At 41.9% G+C, this 19,284-nt stretch overlaps 1 protein-coding gene across 1 annotated transcript in view; it reads left to right on the top strand.

The window, feature by feature from the left end:
- Nucleotides 1–19,089, top strand: part of PARD6G (par-6 family cell polarity regulator gamma) — a 68,104-nt gene extending 49,015 nt beyond the window's left edge. Inside the window, exon 3 of the mRNA XM_055706062.1 lies at nt 16,335–19,089. Within this exon, the coding sequence (XP_055562037.1) occupies nt 16,335–17,194 (860 nt within the window). The 3' untranslated portion in view covers nt 17,195–19,089. The remainder of the gene's footprint in view (nt 1–16,334) is intronic.
- The last annotated feature ends 195 nt before the right edge of the window (nt 19,090–19,284 follow it).

Here is a 19,284-nt window from a genome sequence, read left to right on the forward strand (position 1 = left end):
TTATTTTAATACTTCCTTAAAGCATCTATAAATTCCAGAGGAGAAGAGGGAAGAGTTTGTGCCTATGGTTACTTTCTTCCATTTGAGGCCTTAAGGAAAACACCCTAGAAACTTGCAATAATATGCACAAATAAAAAGGGTAGAAAGGATGTTTATGTAGTCTGTTGTCATAGAGTTTTAAAACTTCTTAGGATGGGGAGAAGGTGGCAAGATATGTCTCTGGCTTTCTGAATTAGTGTGGTAGAAGGGGTTGGTGTCCTCATTTTTTGGAAATCATTTTGAAAGCATGCAGTTGTTGCATGTGATCCTTGCTCATGCAAGTGTCCAACTTTTACCATTTATAAAGCATTTTTGGTAACGAAGGCAGTTGGCGTGCTCTGGAAAGAGTAAATCCTCTGAGGATAATCTGTTAGAAGTAGACAGAGGAAAACGAGCTTAAGGACCTCACTCAATACACTTTCTCTCAAGTGACTGTTTGGTGCTGTTCTCACAGCTTCTTAGCTAGCCTTTGGTCTTACATTCATCCTGACTCTACCATGCCATAAGCCTGGTTCTGTGCTGGTCCCCCACTGTCTGCTACAAAGCTGAAGTTGATGCACCTCCATGAACCCTTCTTGAAAGTAAACTTCCAGCCGAGAATGTGGGCAAACCACATGAAGAGCTTCTTTGGAGTGAAGTAAGGAAGGCTTCCTGAAGTGCACTGCCGTGGGCTTTTAGCACTGCTCCTCAGACAGGTAGCAAAGGTGTAAATTGCTAGGGGTTATATAGTAAGCAGATGTGTTGAGCCCTTAATTCTTAGTTTATTCTTAGCTTTAGCTAGTGGGTAGTTGTCATTTGTACATTTGTACAGTGTGAAGCATCTCATTTGACACATAGGTAGTCCTCTTAATTATTCAGGATCTCATTTATCAATACCTCCCTCAAAACTTAGTCTGACCAGTACAGAATGGGTTTGGTGGGTTACTTTTTGGGTTTTTTTAACTAGCTTGCTCACACCTTGGAAATTCTTGACAACAGTCAGCTGTAGCTCCAGAAAGCGAAATCTTCCTTAGGCTGTCAAAGTGGCTCAGGCTGGCAGCTCCCAGCCCTGATCCTGTCTGTGCTGAGATGCCCTGGGTGCTGTCCCCAGGGTGCCCTATGCCACCACACTTAGCTCCCATTTCTGAAGGCTCCCTTTGGCTGTCTGTTCCCCATGTTCCTCCTGCTGCTGGGAGAGAGGGCAAGGTTTTAGCTGCTCTGGCCTCACGCTGAGCGCATCTCCAGTGTCTGAACTTCCCACTCCGCTGAAGACTTTGCAGAGATTGGGCAAGGACAATACAGGTATTCAAAACCACTTGGTTTGATCCTAACATCTAGTATTTTTCTTCAGCAATTGGGGTAACTTCTAGAGATTTCTAATTTTCAGGCATATTAAGTTGTAATTTACTTCTGAATTGAAAGTTCTATGACTTGTGAATTGGAGATTTGCTCTTGGCCATACTTAACTAGAAGTATTGAGACACAGACTTGTTTAAGCTGGTAAACATAGCTGCTGCCTCACCAATTGGTGACATTATTTCCTTCTGGATATTCCCTGTTGGCTTGCAAATCACTGCCAAGGTATATAGAGTGACTCACTTCTTGTAGCACTTCCAAGATGGAAATTCTTAAGTCTAAGCTTGGAGGTGACAATAGTAATATTTTTTACTTGTTAGTTTAGGGGTTGGGGTAAGGCTAAAGGTGACACATCCATATCCAGTAACTCACCAGCTAGCAACAAGCAGATTTTTGTGGGGCTTGCTTTCTGTTTGGGATATTTGCTAGAAACTACAGATAGCCCTGTAGTTTTAGGGAGGTTTTTGTGTTGTGCTTCTGCAGAAAGCTCCCATTGTGAAGGAGCTCGGGCTGACTCTGCATAATATGACGAATCTCCTACGCAGCATCCTCCCACAGCCTGTCAAACCAACAGCGCAATGCTGGCTCTGTGTGTAGAAGCGGTGAGAGTGCTGGGAGCTATTGACTAACATGATTATAAAGCTAGGAATCTCCTCCTCGCTTCCTGTGGGCTGTGTAACACAAGAGCAAGACTTTTTAATTAACACAACAATCTGAAGCTAGTGAAAGAGCAAAGCTCAGCTAAAACAGTTTCCCCAGCTGTTTGGGCAAGCAGATGATGTGAAATCTGGCATGTTAACTTTACGTTGGCCTTTGACTGATCTGACATGAGGCATAAGACCAAACAGGATGGTGGTGTTTTCCCAGGAGAAATGTGTTACAAGCAAGATTCTCCCTTCTATTGACTGGCTTTTTGATATCTATGAATTCTAACTGGTCTTGAATGCCTCAACACTCTTTCCACTCTTCCTGTATGTTTCAGGTACTCTTAGGATCAGGATTTTCCAGATTTCTTTTGTTTCCCAGACAAGCCAAAGCCTTTTCTTCTTTCCCCATTCTTTTTCTTAAACTTTCCTTACTGTTTCTGTGTATTAAAAGGTAGAGACTAAGAGTTTGAGCTGGTTCCTTTCAACTAACCCGTCATTTGATTTGCCATGACCAAGGGCCTGACTTGTGTGAAATGAACTGTTACAGGCAAAGGCAAGGCGAGCTGTCTTGTGCAGAGTTTTAGCGCAGTGATCTGGATGTTAAATTGCATCTCCTCAGAAGGAAAAACTGGAACTGAGCAGATAAATACAATTTGGATGGGTAAAGGGAAAAGAAGCCCACAAAAAAATTTCCCTGCCCTCTTGGTTGTATTTTTTCCCCCTCACTGCAGCTCCCTGGATTGACATGGTGTTAGCTGCTAAGCCAAGGGCAGGTGTCATTAACTTTGAAACCTGTTTAACCTGTCTCCTTGGTGCTCTATCAGTCCCTCGGCATGGGAGGAAGCACTCGGATCTCTTCAGTTTCTGCAGGAGGTGCCCTGTGCTGATGCTGTGCCTCCAAGTGCTGTATGGGACACAAAGGTTGCACACTCGCGTTCTGGGCCACCTTTATGTGTCTGTCAGGCTTAATGTAAGCACAAAGCAAACTTATTTTTTAACCTGGAGAGTGAGTTGTTGGTTCTTAGTGTTGGTCTCTACACTGCAGCTGCCAAACTTTGTGGAGTCGGTAGACCTTAAATAAGCTGTTTCATTAGTTAGTGTGTAAATGAGTACATGTAAAAATACAGCACGACTTAGTTCTGAGTGTTTGCATCCCCTCTAAAAGCATCTTAGCAAGCACATTGATCACATCAACCTGTGAGCCAGTGTCGGTGTTTTATATAACTATGTCTTTACTTTTCATGTCCTTGGCACAGTGTTTTCTGAAGATGGAATGCATCATCAAATAAAAAGTGTTGTCTTGGTCACCATTTGGCTTCTGTTGTGGGAATTTAGGATGGATTTAGTAATACTGCCTGATCTTATTATTAAAAGTCTTGCCAATTCCTGGTGCCGTCTAGCAATTTGAGAGAGTGAGGTGAGGAAAGATATGGAAAAGGAACACTCTGCTTTTGTCTAAAGAAAGCAGAGGGGTTTTTTTGTTAGTTCATTCTTGTTTCATATGGGGGGTGAAGATGTGAAGTGGCTGCTTATGGTAGTACCCCAGGAGGGACTGAAGGTGGAGGAAAGCCCCACAAATGGAGGCAAGAAGTGGTGAGCCAAGGGTACTGGTAGCAGTTCACTGTCTCTTGGCTGGGATGTAGCTTGTATCGAAGCTTGTCCGAGTCAGTTTAGCAAGGTTTTGCCTTTTGCATTGGGAGGATGCTTCTGTTGAAAGCATTCTTGGAAACAAGCTATGCAGTGTAATGAAAATAAGTTCTAACATACCGCATCTGTTCTTTCCTGCCTTTGAACCTTGCAAATCCCTCCTCCTTCCTTTAAAGCTGCTAGGCTTTGCATAACTTCTGATGTGTTCTCCAGGTTTTCAGCTTAACCATTCTAATGGGAGCTTAGTCCCTCATGAACAGTACATTTTTATTTATAGCACTTGGGGATCCACAGATGGAAAGTGGTTTATGTAATTAGCCCTCTTGTGTGGGATCCTTTTCTATAAGGTGACTTTTCTGGAATTTACAATGGTAGTAGATTAGTCAGTGCATGCTGCAGAGTTGCATGGCTGTGGTCTGGCCACAACTTAATTTTTCCAGGCACAGGAAAGTAGTCCATGCACTTCACTCGGAGCAGGGATCAGGCTGTGAGTACTGCACGTTCCTCTGGGTATATGCCTGCTCGTACCCCCCAACAGTGTCACTTAACAAGCAAATGTGTTGATGACTTAGTGTTATCTCTTGTGTAACAGGAAAATTGAGATCATTAAGGGAATTCCCAGTGGCAGGAATAACAGGAGTACCAAAGCATGGCACTGGGAACCTCCGCTCTGTTCGTATTGGCAGGAGATTGCTATTAGTGGAGATGAGGTCTGAACTTAGCAGTGTCTGTGTTTAGCATCTCTGGAGCAGCTAGTCAAACCATGAGCAGTAGTGCTATCAGAGACTTGCTGCTACTACTGGCAGAGCTATGCTATTCAAAAAAAACCTTGTTTGGGTAGAAGCCGGAGGTCTGTACTGCAGTGTTTGGTACAGCTTTGCTGGTGAAATAACATGGAGTAACTTGTGCTCCCCAGAAGGTATACTGATGCTCGTAGCTGCCAATGCTGATGCTCATTAAGGAGACAAAATGCTTAAATTAGCCCAGAATTAGGTTTAGTAATTAAAGTAGTTTTCTTACATTTGAGCCAGTTAATGTCAGCTTCACTTGCCATGTGTCATGTTTTGTTCTGATATCATGGAACCTGATCTAATTCTTTAATTTCTGAATAATCACTTCCTGTCTGCCACTCCCTTTTTGTATCATGTGCGCATAGGAAGAAACACTTTTTTAAAAAAGAAAAAGTACGCAGCCACTAGCTTACCACACTTACATAATGATGGGGTGTCTCAAAAATTCTTTAAGGAAAGAAGCCAGGTTTTTTAAGTGGTGTAAACATTGGTGACATATTTTGTTTGGGTTTTTTCCCCTTGATTTTTTTTTTTGAAGTGGAGTAAACATTGGTGATATATTTTGGGGTGTTTTTTTTCCCTGCTTTTTTTTTTTTTTCAATCTTGCAGATGAGTGCTTGATATTCTAGTCAGTGGTCATCTGAGGGCTGAACCCGTCAAGTATGCAGGCTCTGCTAACATCCACAGCTCATAGAGAGTCCCCTCAGGTGCAACGTTTGTCCAGGTTCTAGCCTCTAATTATTTTGTGTACACAATTGGGCGTGGAACCCTAGCCAGTGATGGAGAAAGGAATACAGCATTATAAAAATAATGTTGGGGAAGTCACTTTGCCAATAACTCTACACAGCTGATCCTTCTGTCAGAATGGCCATGATCCTTTATGCTGTGTTTAAGTAAAACATGCAGGTTTTACTGTCAGAGGAGGGATGAGAGTGAAGTGCCTCTTGCGGAAAGCAAGATGTGATGATGGCCAGGAAAGGGTATTGTAGTTTAACATTAGAAGTAATAAATTTATTTTGTTCTCAGCTGGAGAAGCCATGGTGGTTTTATTTTAGGAAAGGCTTTGTTTCTGTTTTGAGGGATGGGGGCATTGCTCTGACCCTCTTGCTTCATGCAGTTATGGCTGCTAGTGAAACAAGGTGGTAGCATGCTGCTGTAGCCCCGTAAGTGCCACCCTCACAGCAGAGGTTATGGGTACCATGTGGTGATGTGCCATACGAGGGGTGAGTGAGTACCACAGGGATTATGATAAACTTCACATTGAGAACTTGTAAGATAGGGTTTTAATCTTTAAATATCCACCGCTGTGCTGCAAAAAAAAAAAAAAAAAAAGGTGTATTGTGGAGCTTCTCACTCCACTGGGAAAGACCAGCATGTGCTTGGCTCTGTAGGGAGGATGTGTATGGGGCAAATCCCAGACAGGCGCAGCCCTTCTTAGACTGACTTTTTTCAGCCCTTCCTTGGCCTGTGGGCAGGGGCTGGGAGTACACCAGTAGCAGGGGGCAGCTGGGGGCAGCTGTGCATTAGGGGTGGGGTCGGCATTTTGTTCCCCAAGAGGGGAGTTCTCTCCAGCCCCTCTCTGTAGGGTAGCTCTCTGCCTTACCTGGCACAGGTGTTTCACCTCAACTGCAGGAGCAATTGAGCTCTCAAGGAAAGTAGCATTTGCTTGTGCCCTTGTGTTTTATCAGGAAAAATGTCATTTTGCGCTTTGCAGGCAGCTTCTACTACTTTGTGACCTGTCATCAGGAAGGAGGGCTTCCTGGCTTGCTTTGTTTATATCTAGAAGCAGCAATGATTCCCATTTGTGAGGTGAGCAGCCTTGTCCTCCAAAAGGGGAAGGGTGCCAGAGGGGCAACTTGGGGAAGCTGAATCTTACAGGCGCAATTTGAATTGTAATAGATGGGGCTCTTGACCTTGTTTCTCCTCTGCATTAGAAAACAGACTGTTAAGTAGATGTATGTAAAATGTGTTTGCAACTCTTCTGCTTTGTACCAGAAGTGCTTTGAGGTTGTTCCTCCCCTGTCTCCCACCACCTGAGGGGCTTCTAGTCTTTGCTTCGCTTCTTGGTGCTCCTTTTCTGTCCCATCATACCCATGTCCAAAGCACAGGGTTGCACTGGCCATGCTCCCTTGGTGGGGAGGATGACTGGCCCTGACTCGCTTCTGCCAGGGCTTGGTGCTGTTCCTTCTCCTCCTGCCCGCTCTGGTCTGCTCCAGCCTGGGGAACAGGGGACTGGAAAACATGCCTGTGCTGCCTGTTCCTGTCCCACCAGGTCACAGGAGATAAACTGGGTAGGACTCCGGCAGCTCCCTGGTCCCACCAGCCAGGAGGGCATCACGGTGCATCCCGGAGGCTGCAGGTGGAGGCAAGGGCATGGCAGCGCCCGAGGCCAGTGGAGGTGCTGGGGGGTGCTGGGGGTGCAGCTGTGCAGAGCCCGGCACAGGGCTGGCCCGGCACCTGGTGTTTGTCTTGTGACTCATCTGATTCCAGCCAGCAAAGTTTGGGAGACTCCCAAAGGTCGTGACTTGAAAGACAAGTGTTGTAATTAATTTCTCATGCCACATTTGTTTTGAAACCTTTTTAATTCCGTGATAAGAGGCAGAATCTGGACTTTGTTTACAATCTGACGGTGTGGAGGCAGGAACCAGAAAAGTGCTTTGTAAAGCACTGTAAACGTTTTTCTCTCCCTCCCCCCCACTGCAGGATGTATGTGGTATTATCACACCACAACAGTGAAGCTATAAAAACATGATTTCACGCTTTTTCTTTTTTGAAGAGAGAAAATATATCCTAGAAGAATTTTAACTGTGTAAAAACACATCTTCCTTTGAGACGATGTGGTAGCAACTTTTTAGAACAACCCAAGGTAAAGGGTGTGGAAGAGATCACTATTTATTTATTTGATACTTAAGTCTTCATTAAATATGAACTTCTTTGCAGTTTGGGGATTTCTTTTTATAATTATTTTTACCGAGGATTTAGAAGTGTAAGTGAAAAGGTGCTTTCTGGCTTGCCTGTCTGAACCAGCTTGGGGTGAACAAGGTGTTACTCAGCAAAAGAATGCATGGGAAAGGATTGCTTCAGAACAGAAAACATTCTTTCTCAGTGTAGTACCCTTGTATCTCCCAGATTTCGTTTGCAATAATTGAATGTCTCCCATTGTCACCTTTTGAATAAGCTACTACTGCTCCCAACTCTGGGATATCTTTTCCTTCCAAATAGAAATACCACTTGCATGCTACAGAAATGTGATTAGCAGTTACCTGAACACAGGATAATAGACGGTTCTTGATCACTATCAGTCTTGCTTTTACCTGGGGAGGGAGGATCACTTAGAGCTGGAGAGGAGAGCGCTGGGCAGAGAAGGCAAGGGTGGGTGGCAGAACAGCAGGGGGGAGTGTGAAATCCCAGGTTAGATTCAGTTTCCCTTGGGTGAGCTACAGGCTGTGTTAGCTAGGTAATACAGGTCCTGCCTTCCCGGCGTGGCTCACCTCTGCGGGCTGTTGAGCAGAGCCCCGAGATGGCCTTCGATGCTGATGAGGTTACTTCTGAAAGCAGGGAAAGACTGTGTTTTAATATAAGGGTCCATAGCATGACTGTTCTCATCAGGTTGAGTACTGCAGCTCTTCAAAACCTTTTCCTTTGACCTGTGGCTGTGTCAATACTCTAGCACAAATATACTACCTTTATTTTGTGCTGCCTAATGTTATGTTACCTTTCCAAGCTTTATTTGCAGCTTCTTCCGAGACTACTGAGACAAAAATTTTTGTTTCTTGTTAGAGGTATAAAATTTGTATTCTTAGTGAATATGAATCTGAGTTGAATTCTTTTCCTTTTTCATTACTTGTGATGTTTTTCCAAATATTGCAGCTGTGAAAAACAGAATGGTATTCTCCCAAATTTGCTCTTTGGTTCAATCTGTCAATGCTGTTTACTTACCTTCCACACTTCAGATTTGTGCAAAAGGTAACTATTTTTCTACTGCCACTAGGAAACAGTTATATTCAATAACTTGCAGAACACTTGATAAAATCCACCACTTTATGTCATTAATAAGAATTTTACTAAATCTGCAGTGCATAGTAAGAGTTGTTATAGTTTGGTCTCTCATTTTGCTTCATTTTGTTTTGCTTTGCATAACAGGTACACATTTTCTTTTGGAAAGGAGAGATTCCCTTTATGCCTGTATGGGGAGCAAATGGTGCTCCCCTCAGTTGCCTGATCTTAGTGAATAAAGAGTGTGTTTGTTTCAGGACAAAAACGGAGTGGGTTAAATGAAACAAAATAATTAAAGGGTTACTTTTTAATAACTTTAAAGTTTATAATCATGACTTTCTGAAGAGATTGCATGTAATTAGAGGTTGGAGAGTGGTATTTTGGGGGTTTGGGAGGTGACTTCTCCCCAGCATCTTTGAATAGGATTGATAGCCGTCCTATTTTGATAACCATCAGCTGGGTGAATACAGTTTTTGATGGCTGCTGGGAATAGTTGGGTGCATGGTGATAGGCTTCATTTTCCAGGCTCCAGCCAGCAGGAGAGCTGCGTGCAGGTGATGTTATTGCAGTCTGCACCCATTACTACTGCTGGTTGTCTGCTCAACACTGGCTGGCCTGGGAAACCATCTCACCAATAAAGCCTCAATAGCAGCACCCTGCGACCTTGGGGTGAATGTAATAATAATTGATGGCTGAGATGTGCAAGAGGAACGCGTTCCCTCAACTTCCCACTGACCCCCTGCAGGAAAAGGGAAATATTAACTAACACTTTATTGTTGTTTCGTGTTTTTCTTTTTTAAAGTCAAAGCTTAAAACCCGCAGTTCTCTAATGCTGCAGTAACGTAACCTTTGCATATTGTGGTTTCTGGAAGGAAACAAGGGGAGAAAGGCTGTGCATGTCATGTTTTAGGGTAGAAGAGAAGTCACATATGAAATTTAGAGGAAGACCCTTACAATCCTAGTAAACATCATGCACAACTTCACCTGTAAAATTTGGAGTCCTATACCTGTCTTTTGTGCTAGTTTGGGGAGCTGGGTTTGGATGTTTCTGAGAGCAAGGATAGTTTTGGGATATACAGCCCTGGGTGCCTGCTTACATTTGGTAGCGCCCTCCTCCAAAGGCCTCACTTGCTTCATGGCACGAACTTGCAGGTTGAGCAACAGCTTCTGCTCCTTTAGAGCAGGCAGCAAGTCAAAGATAAAGGGCCTTCTGCTGAGAAGGGAAGAGGTTCAGCAAGGGAACAGTGGCCTCTGATGACAAGCAGTGAGAAGTGCAGGAGGGCGCACCAGCAGCACAGGCTAAATTCCCAAGGGGTTCTCTCCATCTTCAAGGCAAGTGGCCCCACAGTGTTTCTTACCTACGTATGACACCGTAAAGAGAGGCTGAGCCTAATGCAATGATAGTTTTGCTTGCTGTAACACGCTAAGACAAGAAACAAAATAATGTCCACTTTCTTGAAAGAGGGTAGATATTTTAAGTTTAAAAATGTGTTGGGAGTAAACACATCTGTGTTCCTTGCATTTTAATTCCAACCTATTCACGAACACTTCATAAGTAGGAAGGCAAATTTATCTTTTTAATACTGAATCAATATAGAAGGAAGCTTGCCTTTTGCAAAACTGCATTTTACTAAATTTACAAGGGGCTAGATTAGAGTAGGACGGTGTTCTCAAATTTTCTTTCTTGGTGAAATTTCTTTTCCAATGTATGTCACTGAGTTTACAATCTACAAACAAGTGTTTTGGAAAGCTTTGTTTTAGAAACTAAATGAGATTAAGGATATCAAGAATAACATGTTCTCTTGTTAATTCGAATTTGTTTCTTTGGATATTGTTTGTGCTTCAAAAGCCCTGTTGGATGTCACAGATAAACTATTAATGTTTAGGTAGTCTTCTAAACATTGATGAGATTGTGTCCAGTTTCTCGTGTTACAGTGGTAAGGAGGAGAGAGAGGAGCAAGTGTGTGTGTCAGTGCATGTGTGGGATACATTACTTGGCTTTCGATGTAATAGCAGCTACAACTACTTTACCTACTGTGTGTTTTTCAGATTGGTTCACCCAGAGGTTCCTGGCAGCAGTGATAGCTGGATTTTTTTAATATTCCTGCAACACAGAGAATGCAATGCTGGCATTCAGATAACCTTATTTTTCTGACCCATTAAATAGTTCTTGATGAGTGATATTGGCGCTGGACGTCCCCCCAAGCCATAGTTCACTTCAGATCTGTTTCCTCTTAAATCCCTGTGCATGTGGTCAGCCTTCCAGGTCACAAATGAGAGACTGCCAGCTTGCTTGTTGTCTGGTTGCTTTCACAAATGCTTCACAAATTCTGAGAAAATAAACACTGAATGCAACTTGTGTCAAACACAGACACTGTTTTGTAGCTGGGACAGAGAAAGGTAGAAGGGTTAAACATGACACATTCCCTTGAAATGGTTCTATGACTGCTGCTAATTTGAACGCTAGGTAATAGAGATCTGCTGGATGGAGGGGTTACCCTTCACTATTAATGACTCATTGGCCTCCTTCCCAAGCTGCCTGAAGTGCTGCTCTCCCTAGTGGAAGTAATTTTGACTTTGAAGTACTTTCCAGAGCTGTCAACTAATGTTCCACAGTTCCCAGAGGAAATAATAAGCCATGAGTGCATGTACACCGAAAACGTAGAGTCTGAAATGAACTGTTCCTATAGGAGCCTGGCAGTCTGCTTCTCTGTGGAATTCAGCTTGTTTATACAATCTTATCTGGCTAAGCTTTGGTATTTCATCTGGCAGGCAGTTCCTATGAAAAGCAGCTGTCCAAGCAGTGGGAGTGGTGCTCCTGGTGTTTTTTTCAGAAGGTCTATAATTTCTTGTTTCATGTAAATTAAAGAAATACAATACTCTTTTGGCTATAACCAGATGCTCTAAGCAGTTTTCTTTCCATTATAAATAGCCCTTTAAATGTGCTCTGCTGTTACGTACTGTGTGACTTTATGATAGGATTCACAATGCCCACCAGGAAGGTACAATGTATTCTGTGAAGTCACAGGCTGACTACAGAATGGTTAGAAGAGTACCTAAAAGATGTTACTGGCTACAACTTTCCAGGTATGTTCTAAAAAATTACATTCTGATAGTAAAATACCCATGCTTGTAAGTAAAAACCTCCTTTAATGGGTTTTACTGTTGCTGGTCAAGTGGAGGTAGTTTCACCAAGTTTTAAAAAGAAAAAAAAAAATGAAAAAGGAAAAGACAAAACCACCACCACCACTGTTGTCCAGAAAGTGAGCACAGGTATATCTCTGTGTGAGGAGATCTGTAGTATCTATCTTCTCTAGCAGAAAGGTCTTCATGGGCAAGTAGGTGGTGGCAACTCTTTTTTTTTTTTTTAAAAAAAGTACTTATTAACAAAAAGGATGCAGCCAAAATACTTGAGGTATTACGTAACTCATTGCCAGATAACAAAATGTTTCTTAAAACATACTAGAACCTGAAGCTTTTGGGAAAAGAGTTGCAATAATATTCAATGCCTTCAGAAGAGTCTGAGGTATTTTTTGTGTAGCTTTGGGTTGTGATTCCAAGTCGGAGAGAACTGGAAAGCTGAGGAGTCCTCCTTCAACTGTGGTAAATGTTGTTCTTCACCTCTTTTTACAGGAACAGTATTTTCATTAGGAAGCAAATTATGGGCACAAGTAAAGTTCAGATCCACATCTTCCAAAGTTTAGTGGCTATCCTGAATTATCTGTCCAGTTCATAGTACATCTTTGTCTGAAAGTACTACATCTTGTAGATGGAAATGCTCCATGTAATCTGCCCCATTCTAAGAAATGGGGGTCGTATTCACCACCTAGAAGTCTAATTCTCCTTCTGTCACCTGCATGTAACATTTTACTCCAGCCTCATTCAAGACATAGGAGAACATGACAGCCTGTAAAATATGAGGCTTTAAGTACTGTTCAGATGTGTCACTTGATGGCACTTTTCCTGCCAGTATATGTGCAGATTTCTGTAGACTTTTTGCTCTGCAAAAGGAGAATTTGATATTGCAGCAAATGAAATAGTGAAAAATGAGCTGTCTGGTTCCATATGGTTTGTACTGGTCTTCACTGAGACCTGGCATTCAAACACAGTGCTTTTCATTAGCTGAAGTGGCATTCCTGCTTGGAATCCTATATGGTGAGAAACTCAAAACCTAGCGAGAAGTTGCTGACCTTCATTAGAAGTGTATCGTTATAAATTATGCAATGATACAGTTTTCATTTCAGTCTGCTGCATGCCACCTGAGCAGTGTTATTACTGGAAATGGGTAATACACTGCTGCGTGACCACCCCGTAGTTGATAAAAGTGAGTGATGTTGGCAGGCTTCTCCCACTTCGCTCATGAGTAAGGAATTTTTTTTTTCATTGTGCTAGGGATTGATGACTTTCTGCTGCCACAACAACAGTTGATGTTAAACTTCAGTAGAGATACCTTGCTTTACTCTTGCAGCAAGAGCAGTGGCTCTAAATAGCATCAGGGGGTAGCTGGTTTGTTCTGGTTTTGTTTTTTCTTTGTTTTTATTTAATTTTTTTATTATTATTTTAAGATGATGTCCCAAGCTAGTGTAACCCCTAGGGAGTGAGTCATCTTGAATAAAAGTGATGTAATAATCCCTGTTTTGCCAAGGAGCATGTATTCCATACTTGAACTTTTTCTAGAAAATAAGAGTTAATTGGTATTTTTTCTTAAAAGCTCTTCTAATCAGTTCTCATTTTTCCAACATGGAATAGGTTTCAACAGTTCACCTGTTAAAATTGGGACTTCGTCTTTCTTGTATGTGATCCTGTTTAGGGACAGAGTTGGAAACTAATGCCTGACACTGTTTTAAAAACAAAACCTCCAGTCATCAACAGGACATAGACTTTATTTTTTAACATGCTCCAGCCCTGAAATAATAAATCCAAGAGTGGTCAGTGGTCCAACACTGAAAGTAGTCTGTATCACTTGCTTCTGCCTGGTTCGTGTTTGGAGGAAAAAGATAGCATTTTTGTGGTAAGCTGGGCTTTTTGTTATTAAAGGAGGTGATTGTTTTGAAGCTGCTCAGAGGTTAGGAATGCTGGCAATCATCTGGGGAGACAGGTTAGTGGGCTGAGCGCAGGTGAGGAGGTCACAGGCGCAAAACAACCGCTGCTTTTGTGCCATTACCCTGGTGGGGGTTCAACCAAAAGAAGCTGCTTCAGAAATGACCTCTGTGTGTCAGGAGGACTGTCATACTTCACCTGTAACATTACTGCTTATCTCTCAGACTTGCATGTTGTGAGAATCTGGGTTGTTAATTTAAGGGGAAGAAAACAGTGTTGTCAGCAAATCTTCCCAGGTGAATTACTTGGTAAAGCTTGTGCAAGTCTGCCTTAAAGTAATTCAGTATTAATATGCTAACATAGCAAGAGAGGGAGAGAACAGATAACTGGGTGCTTTCAGGGAACAGATGCGTAACTAGGGAATGTGTTCCATTTTACCTGCAGTGCAATAAACTACACTCACCAACCTTTCCGAGTCTTTAAGGGATGCAGCTTTTGTTCTGAGTGTCTCTTGCAGTACTGACAAGCCAAAGTCTTAAACACACAAACCCATGTGTAATTTTAATTGCTGTCTTAAACTGAAATTTTGGGATCAAGGTGGTTTTGGGCTTATAAGATAGAGCACTACTACTGTACAGCATTATGTTTCACGTGAGGAAGAATGTTGATTCTACATATAAATTCCTAAGTTGTTTTCATAGGACTGTTGCAGAAATTTATCAATGAATTGTGAGGGTGAGCAGACTGCAGTGTTCAAGACTGGTGATGAAAGACATCTCTTGTGGACCCATACTTTACAAGGAGAAAATACTTGTTGCCAACCTTTAAAATCATCCATCAAAACTTAAAAGTCTAGCTTAATGTAGATGGTGATCCTGTTGATGAAAGAAAAGGAATACCTGGCTTTGGCTGCCACAGGTGGTTTGTGCATTCAAAAGAGCAGGCGCTGCGCTGCCTCTGCTCACCAGGTAGACCTGAGGAGGTGCCATCTTCACACAGTCACAGTCTTGGCTGTGAATATGCTTCAAGGAACCAGTTGGGAGTTTCTTGTGTTTGGCTGATTTTAAGTATTTCCAGTCCTGTGCCTCACCAGTCTAAATAACACAGTAGGACCTGTGCAGTTGGTATGGCCCTGAACAGCCTGGGAGGAGAGAGAAGAGGCGAGTATGAAGTTAAACACGGCAAACTCGTCCAAGAAGTATCTTTATTTCACAGAAGCTTTTCCTTCCAGATGACCTTCTAGATGCCTTGTGGTGCCCTCAAGTGTTAGTATAACCAATCTAAATAAGTTCTAGGAGAATGCAGGAATAGTCTTTTTGAAGTCTTCTAATAATTTTTTTTATCCACCACCCACCCCCCCCACACCCCCCTCCCCTTACCCCCAGCCTACAGGACTATGTAGAATCACAGAATAATTCTCTGGAGGCCAGCTAATCCAACACTCTGCTTCAAGCAGGCTAAGTTAGATCAGGTTGCTGCGTAGCACTTTTAGTCTCCTTTAGTTGTGTAACTTAATGTTACTTAATTGAAGTCTGTCAATAATATGTCTGGAAAGCTGACTTGAAAATGAGACCTTTCAAGAAATAAAAATTTAATTACAAGTTTGGTTTTACTAATGCTTCCCCCCCGCCCCCCCCAGCCTTTATCAGGTAGAGGTATTGTCTATCTTTCTCAAATGCTACTATGCAAGGTTAATTTGTTGGAGATAAAATTTTCTTAAGTGTTAGTTCTGTAATTGTACTTCTGTATTTTACTGTAGAATAAACTGAAAGTCTGTTAGTTTATCAGAAAAGCGTTAACATGCTTAAACTCCCGATGAAGTAATTTTCCAGCTAGTGCATGCTTCATGTTCAAAATATGCACAGTATTTTTAATGTGAAATGCAGTGATGCATTTTGTACACTAACAACTTCATGACTAAGTATTTTTTTTGCAAAGCACAGCGTGAGCTTCTTATGTGGAATAACTTGTCATGTCACTTGGCTGATTTAAAGTTGATCACTTTGCACATGCCCTTGAGACACCACTACAGAGACTGAAATATTTAAACAATTCCTTAAACAGCAGACCCTGGAAAGGCTGCTTTCCGGTCAGTCTTCCCCTCAAGGGCAGGAGTGCGTGCGTAAGTCCGTGTCTGTTCTGTGTTCTTTAGTATATGGACTAGGCAGCAGAGCTGCTTCTTTTTCTGTGCTTCTCTTTTCAACTGGTCCACTTGCTTACACAGAACTTTATTGGTAGTTAGTATCAGCTGAATCTGACAGCAGTAAAAAGTGTTTAAAGTGCCAAGTAAAATATTCCAGAGAGAAAATGCTGTACTGAGAGATGCTATTAACATAAATCCCTTACTAAAAAAGGCTAGGCTAAAACCACATATCCAACTACTCTCTCACACTGTGCTCTCATGTTTGTACCTATTAGGTGGTGTATTGAATATTTAAATACTCCCTGATTCAGACTTTTAGGTTAGGAATGTGTATACATTCCTTGCCCACTTAAGATGTATGTGTAAAATCACAGTCCAACTCTGAAAACATGGTCTCACATCTGAGACAGTGTATCAGGCCTGCAGCTGCAAGTAATTACATTCTGCACAGCTGACAAGAGGAGCTGAGAATAAGAAGTCTTTTTCCCTCAAAATACGGAAGAAATATGGATAGTCATTGAAAACAACTCATTCTGAATGTTGTGCTGATAGACATGAAATAAAAATTAGAGTAAGTGGAAAAAATAATTTGACTATTAAGAGTGTGGCTTCGCTGAACCAGATTTAAGAAGATGATGCCCCATTGACTGAATTATTCTCTGTTTGATTGATACATTGGTACAATTTCTCTTTCAGATGAAGTGGACTACAGTAATTTTGGGACCAACACACTATCGAGGAAGAAGAAGGCTCTGGTGACACTCCGCAATGACAACCTCCGCCGGCGTCCTCACATTAATATTAGTATGCCTCATGATTTTAGACCAGTGTCTTCCATAATTGATGTGGACATTCTTCCCGAAACACACAGGAGAGTGAGGCTGTATCGACATGGGTGTGAGAAACCCTTAGGATTTTACATTCGTGATGGCACCAGTGTAAGGGTTACTCCTCATGGACTAGAAAAAGTACCTGGTATCTTTATCTCTCGTATGGTTCCTGGAGGCTTAGCAGAGAGCACGGGCTTGCTGGCTGTGAATGATGAAGTCCTGGAAGTTAATGGCATTGAAGTAGCAGGAAAGACTCTCGACCAAGTCACAGACATGATGATTGCCAACAGCCATAATCTTATTATCACGGTCAAGCCAGCAAACCAGAGGAACAATATTATTCGAAGTAGTAGGATGTCTGGTAGCTCAGGCCAGTCTACAGACAGCACTGCGAGTCACCACAGCTTGCCTACATCCCACATGCTGCAGAACTTCCACCCTGATGAAATGGAGAGTGATGAAGAGGCTGACATTGTCATCGAGGGTGGTCTGGAGCCACAGCACATTCCTAAACTGCACAGCCTTACTTCCAGTAGCCTCTCTCGAATCAATGGCAGCAGCCTTAGCCACAGACTTCAAAGGGACCTGGTGCTCAACAACAACTCTGGTCGAGAAAGCAATGGCAACATTCACAAATTACTCAGTTCCTTAAAAACTGATCCCCGACACAGTCTGGTTATCCCCAGAGGAGGTATCGAGGAGGATGGAACAGTCATTACACTTTAGTATCAATTCCTGCAACTCTCCTTTCAGTCTTAAGTGCCAATTGGGACAATTGACCTGCAACGTGTTATGCACAAAGCAGAGAGCTGATATTCCCATAGACCTCACGGGTGCAGAAGATTGTTGCTTTCTAGGAAACGTGGCATCTGGAGTTAGGCATAAAACTGTCACGCACTGCAACATCTGTCAGGAGAAAGTCAGAGTGTAAAACCTGGTTTATTTCCCAGCCCTTGAGTGAGAACACAAATTTATTCTAGTTGGTATAAATCTAAGCAGTCTTATAGGCTACCAGAGGCAGTGCTACATACTTGGGTTTGAATGCATGGGTGGATGTATTTATACATGCATGTATATGAATTAGATTTTAATAGCAACAGACATGTCTATCTTAAGTGGAATCTGGTTTTCTTCTAACAACCGGTTTAAAGAGAATAGCAATCCAATCTTATACTATTACATACAGACCTTCCACTAACTTGTTTACACCATATTTGCAACCTTATGTCTAGTCCAGACAAGCTCTATAAAACTAGTGGCTTCCTACTGTGGTGGTAACAACGTTAGGGAGATGCTGCAAGTACATTTTCCAAATGAAACTCTATATACAAGTGTTTTTAAAAGCCTAAGGGGGTGGCGTGGGAGGATGTTGCTCTTATTGCTGTGAGATCAGCGCCAGCTGCTGGTCAGAGGCAGGCCTGCCTGCAGCACAGGGAAACCTGACAAGGGCTTAAAACTCGGTTCAGCACCATTATGTGTAAATGTATTTTTTTTTCCGATATTTATTAGATAATACACATGGTTCACGTGAATTTTAGAGATGCAAGCGAGGAGGCAGAAAAACCAGAGGAGTGTGCTAGGACTGTCCCTTTCACCTCAGAGCTGACCCAAGTCCTTGCTGTAACTTTGGGGCAATCTAAATCCACAAGGTCTTCCCTTGCAAAAGCTTGGCTGATTGCTATACAGAGGAGGGATGCTGACTGACTGACAAACCTAACTTAGAACAGCTCTGTTATTTTTGGACTCTTCTAGTAATAAAGCTTAATGTCTGCACAGGATTTCTAAGAACTTAAAATATACTGGACGTTTGCGATGGTCAGGCATCTTTACTGGATGGTGGCTAGTGAGTAGATAATAGTCTGCTTCTGAAAATGCCACAAATTTATGGAAGTGGTCTAATCTAAAATATTTTGTTATATCGTGATCAGTGTAAGGAACAAAATATGAATGTTTTACAGTGTATTTTTCTACTTTTAGCTTGTGTCATTTGCTTTTTGTTTTTAACTTTGTAGTACATTAAAGCTTTTTTATATGGTGGAATAGACATTTCTTAAATATTGTATGAATATGAAAATTCAGAAGTCTTTGAAAAAATTACATTCCATTTTGGAATCGGCAATGGCTGGACAAAGGATGTGCAGACTAATTCATTGTCGCTAATTTAGAATACCTGTGGAACAGCCAGTCTTTTGCTCATTGTTAAATATGTTTGGGACATTGAACTTAGTTTATTTCTTTTAGATTTGCTTTAGAAGTTTATTTTAAAGTTCTTTCACTTACTCTTAATTAAACCTCTTCTAGGTATCACAGCAGTTATAGAGCTGTACTTATTTTTCCCTGCACAGTAAGGATAGAACATTGATCCTGTTCATCTTAAAACTGTGTTTGTACTTTACCAAAGGTTTTCTTTTTTTAAAAAAAATCTGATTATTGGTGCAGTAAACAAAATTAATAGCTAAATGTGCTTCAGTCAATCAGACAGTCTTATCAGAAAAATTTTGTTATATCTTAAATAAGACTACTTTTACGAATAAGTGGATTTGTCAGGCTGAAGTTACTCATTTTACCTATTTAATGGATGAAAATGTGACCCATCTGCAATAAAACATGCACTGTCTTACTTCTATGTTATATCCTTTCCCCTGCGTTCAAGCACATCTCTCTGTGGAAGTATCCCCCTTCCCTGTGGAAACAAAACAGTTGGGTTTTGATGACTCTTGAAATACGTAACCGTTTCAGTAATATTTCCCTCTGTACCAGCGCAAACTTTCGACTCCTCCAGTTACTAGCACCGCCAAGTTTCTTTCCATGATGTT

Source organism: Falco cherrug, chromosome 3 (genome assembly GCF_023634085.1).
Source record: "Falco cherrug isolate bFalChe1 chromosome 3, bFalChe1.pri, whole genome shotgun sequence".
Taxonomy (NCBI): domain Eukaryota; kingdom Metazoa; phylum Chordata; class Aves; order Falconiformes; family Falconidae; genus Falco; species Falco cherrug.